The sequence below is a fragment of the Myotis davidii genome, unplaced genomic scaffold (genome assembly GCF_000327345.1).
Source record: "Myotis davidii unplaced genomic scaffold, ASM32734v1 scaffold129, whole genome shotgun sequence".
Classification (NCBI taxonomy): Eukaryota; Metazoa; Chordata; class Mammalia; order Chiroptera; family Vespertilionidae; genus Myotis; species Myotis davidii.
Genome location: NW_006383019.1, coordinates 915458 through 919968, shown reverse-complemented (window position 1 = coordinate 919968; position 4511 = coordinate 915458). Strand labels below are relative to the sequence as shown.

The window sequence follows — 4511 nt, the reverse complement described above, 5'->3', positions numbered from 1 at the left end:
TCCACATTGTGCCTGTTTTATCAACACCACCTCCCTTCCCATGGTGCTGTTCCTTACTCTCCCACTTCTGACGGACTCTGTAGCTCCCCTCTGATACTTAACACACGTGACAAATATACAGTAACAAAAGTTACAGTAACAAAAGAACATGCCCTCTTTCTCCTATTAGGCTGTAACTTCCTTGTACAAAGTACCGTTTTCACAAATGCTAAATGAATATGTAGGTTCTTTTTAAGGGTATGAAGCAGTAATTAATAAAAAGAAAAAAAACCTTTGCAGGCAGTTTCAACAAATCTATATGGATTTAGTATTATGGCATACATTAATATTAAAGCATGCACTAACAAATTAGAAGATCCATCTAAAGACATGCATCGTTTAAATAAACAAACCAATTCTAATAGTCACAATCACCCCCAAATGACTTTAGAATTAAAAACAAATTATTTTAACTTAGAAGGTATTAACATTAAAAATGAAATTGGTTTTATTTTTATATTTATTTTTTTGACCAATGTCATGCCAATAAATTTAATAAAATAAAAATGTTAAAACAAAATATAAAAATAAACAAGAATACAAGAATATTCCATTAGACTAAATACCTAATTGTGGCAAACTAATACTCTACATTGCATTTCCAAGTTAACTTGTTAGTCATTTACATGTGAAACAAAATACATTTTTACAAGGAGTGTCTTTAATTATGTTCCTGATTTTAAGGGAATCCTCACAGTTTTTTTATACCAATTGTATCAATAACAACAAATCAGTGAAGTAAAATTGTTTTATTTTTAATTGAGTTTAAAATGTACTTGTTTAAAAAGTCCATTAAAGTATGCTTATAAGATCCTGTAAACATTCAAAATATGTAAATCCTCAAAGATAGTTTGTTTTTAGTTGTGTAAAGCCCATTCCAACACTAAATCCAAATTCTCAAGAATGCAAAATGTGAAAGTACGACATCAACTTACTCTTGCTCCATTGCACTAAAGACTACGGACTGTGCCAGAACAAAACAGTTGGGGTCCACCTGCCCATCTTCCCCACAAATCTTTGCTGTAAAACAAATGGTAAATAATTCAATTTCTATTAAATCCAAATGCACACATTTGTGAATCAAAGTAGGAAATGAGTGTATAGGCATATAAATTAGGTTTTATATGAAACTAAGAGAAAACACAGGTGAACAGCTGATCTTGAGGTAGAGGTCTTTCTAAGCATATACTAGTACATATGCAAAAGCAGAGATTTAACATAAGCTTAATTCTATACATTAAAACACCCCCAAAACAAAATTAAAAGGCAAATTAGGGGGTAAATTTGCAGCATGTATAACAGGTTCTTCTCTGTATAACAGTATCACTCATATCTCAAGACTTTTTTTTTACAAATTAATAAAAAACATCTCAAAAGGAAAACTGAGCAAAGGACATGAAAAGACAATTCGCAAAGAACAAATATAACAGGGCCAATATGGAAAGATATGGATGCACACTAGTAATTAAATATAATTACAGATTAAAGCAGGGTGGGCAAACTTTTTGACTCGAGGGCCACAATGGGTTCTAAAACTGGACCGGAGGGCCGGAACAAAAGCATGGATGGAGTGTTTGTGTGAACTAATATAAATTGAAAGTAAACATCATTACATAAAAGGGTACGGTCTTTTTTTTTTTAGTTTTATTCATTTCAAACGGGCCGGATCTAGTCCAAGGGCCGTAGTTTGCCCACGGCTGGATTAAAGTAAGAAGCCATTCCAACTCTTGTCTAGGAAACAGGCACAAAAGTGTTTTAACAATCCATATGTTTAGTTGCTTACATACATATGTTTTAGCAAAGGCATGCGAAAAGGAACACCAGTGCTAGTGGGAATATAAACTGGTGTGTATTTCTGGAAGGCCATTTGACAATTTCTAGTATAAGCTTTAAAAATGAACATACCCTTCCAATCAGCAATTTCATTTTTAGAACTGTAACACAAAATTATGGATTTGTGGAAAGATTTATCTACAAAAAAAGTTTATTAATAAACAAATGGGACTACATCAAACTAAAAAGTTTTTACACAGCAAAGGAAACCACCAACAAAATAAAAAGACAGCCCACTGAGTGGAAGAACATACCATATTCACCAATGATACTTCTGATAAGGGGTTAATATCCACAATTTATAAAGAACTTATAAAACTCAAAACCAAAAACCAAACAATCCAATTAAAAATGGGCAAAGGACTGGAATACAGTGGGGCCTTGACTTACGAGTGTCCCGACTAACAAGTTTTTTGAGATACCAGCTGTCTCTCAGCCTATTTTTTGCATTGAGTTGATAGAGTAATTTGAGTTAACAAGCTCGGTCTTGGAAAGAATTGAACTCATAAGTCAAGGCCCCACTGTACACTTCTCCAAAGAGGATATACAGAGAACCAAGATGGTGAGCAGGTAAATGCCAGTACTCGCATCTTCAGACAACCACATTGAAATTACAACTAAAATACAGAAAAACCATCATTCAGAACTGCCTGAAAGCTGGCTGAATGGAAGTCCTACAATGTGAGAGGTAAAGATGGAAGTACATAGGGACTGGAAGGAGGGGTGGAGGCACGGAAGCAGCTGGTCCAACACCCACGTGTGGCATGTTTTTAATCAGAGGGATATCACCGCTGTGGAGGCCTCCTGTGAGAAGCAAGAGGTCCCAGCCCCACACCAGACCTCCAGCCCAGGGTTCTAGAACTGGGCAGAGAAGTCCCCATAACTCTGGTTGTAAAATCCAGCAAGGATTGTGGCTGAGTAACATGGAGGTGGCTGGAGATCTAGGCAGTTCCTCTTAAAGGCTCATACACGATCTTACACTGTCCTGCTTGCTTTGAGCTCCATCACCAGGTGCCAGCATTGGGGGAACCAGGGAAATATGGGGATGAACTGGATTGTTGGGATGGGAGCAGGAACTCTGGAGTGGCTTTTTTTCAGACAGGGGTGCTCATGGGGGTCATTGTTCCTGTGCTGGCACCTCCCTCGTCACAGAGCGGACTGGCAGCCATATCTGAGTTCCCATCAGCATGGCCACGCTGTTTTGTTCTGCCCTGATTCCCTGAGACCCTGCCACATCCAACTTGCAGCCCCACCCAAACTGTTTGCAGCTTCCATATGAATGGCCTGTCCTGGCTCAGGCTTCAGAGTTTTCTAAAATCTCTTAAACAAGCAGCAGCTGGCATTAGCATGCCCAAGACCCAGCACTAGCACCAGCCTGCCTTGCTTCACAGCTGGGCCTCACACAGGCACTTCCAAACCCAATACAAGTAGCAGCCACCTGCAGATCGCTGGGTAGCTCTTGCAAGGTAGCCCCAGGCAGTGGTTGATTTTGCACCTCCCAGCAGGCCCTAGAGCCAGTGAACCTGGTGGACAGCTTCAGACCATGGCAGATTGCAACACTACACATCCACAGCAACACACTCACAGGGCAGATTCAGTGAACACCAAAGCCCCACTGAAGCAAGTCCTGCTCCAAAGGGTTGTCTCCTGCACAGCAGCTCTCCCACTGTAGTTGCAGCTGGTCCTGCACAGCAGCTCTCCCACTGTAGTTGCAGCTGGTCCTCACAGCCAATTGGCCTGGAGGTCAATTCCTCCCAGTGACACCAACAGCAATCAAGGATCAACTACAACAAGACTGTGCACACAGCCCACACAGGGGCAAACCTAGAGTGCCCAGCTCAGGTGACTAGAGAGGCTGTACCACTGGGCCCTACAGGACACCTATTGCACAAGGCCACTCAACTAATTCCAGAAGACACAGCTGCTCATCTAATATGTAGAAACAAACATGGGGAATCAGCCAAAACGTGGAGACAAAGAAATATGTCACAAATGAAATAACAGAAGAAATCTCCAGAAAGAGAAATAAATAAAATGGAAGCAAGCAAAATACTGGATACAGAGATCAAAACAATGGTTTTAAGGTTGCTCAAGGATCTTAATGAGAGCTTCAAGGGACTTAGTGAGAGAATAAAAGACATGAATGAAAAAGGACCAGTGAGAAAGTAAGCTTACACCAACTGAAATAAAGAATAATTTACAGGGATTACACAGTAGAGCAGAGGATTCTGAGAATCAAATCAACTATTTGGAATATGAGGAAGTAAAAACACCCAACCAGAAGAACAAAAAGAAAGAAGAATCCAAAAATATAAAGATAGTGTAAGAAGCCTCTGGGACAACTTCAAGTGTACCAACTTTCACATTATGGGGGTACCAAAAAGAGAAGAGAGAGCAAGATATTAAAAACCTATTTGAAGAAACACTGAGCCTGGCCGGCGTGGCTCAGTAGTTGAGCATCGACCTATGAACCAGGAGTTCACGGTTCGATTCCCAGTCAGGGCACATGTTCAGGCTGTGGACTTGATTCTCAATGTGACGTGTGCAGGAGGCAGTTGATCGATGATTCTCGCTCATCACTGATGTTTCTATCTCTCTCCCTCCCTCTCTGAAATCAATATATTAAAAAAAAAGTGATA

At 39.9% G+C, this 4511-nt stretch overlaps 1 protein-coding gene across 2 annotated transcripts in view; it reads right to left on the bottom strand.

The window, feature by feature from the left end:
• The window catches only part of AKAP10 (A-kinase anchoring protein 10), an 83110-nt gene that overhangs the window by 38605 nt on the left and 39994 nt on the right, over positions 1-4511 (bottom strand). For both annotated transcript variants that reach the window (XM_015558374.1, XM_015558375.1), the window contains exon 6: positions 975-1059. In XM_015558374.1, the coding sequence (XP_015413860.1) occupies positions 975-1059 (85 nt within the window). The remainder of the gene's footprint in view (positions 1-974; positions 1060-4511) is intronic.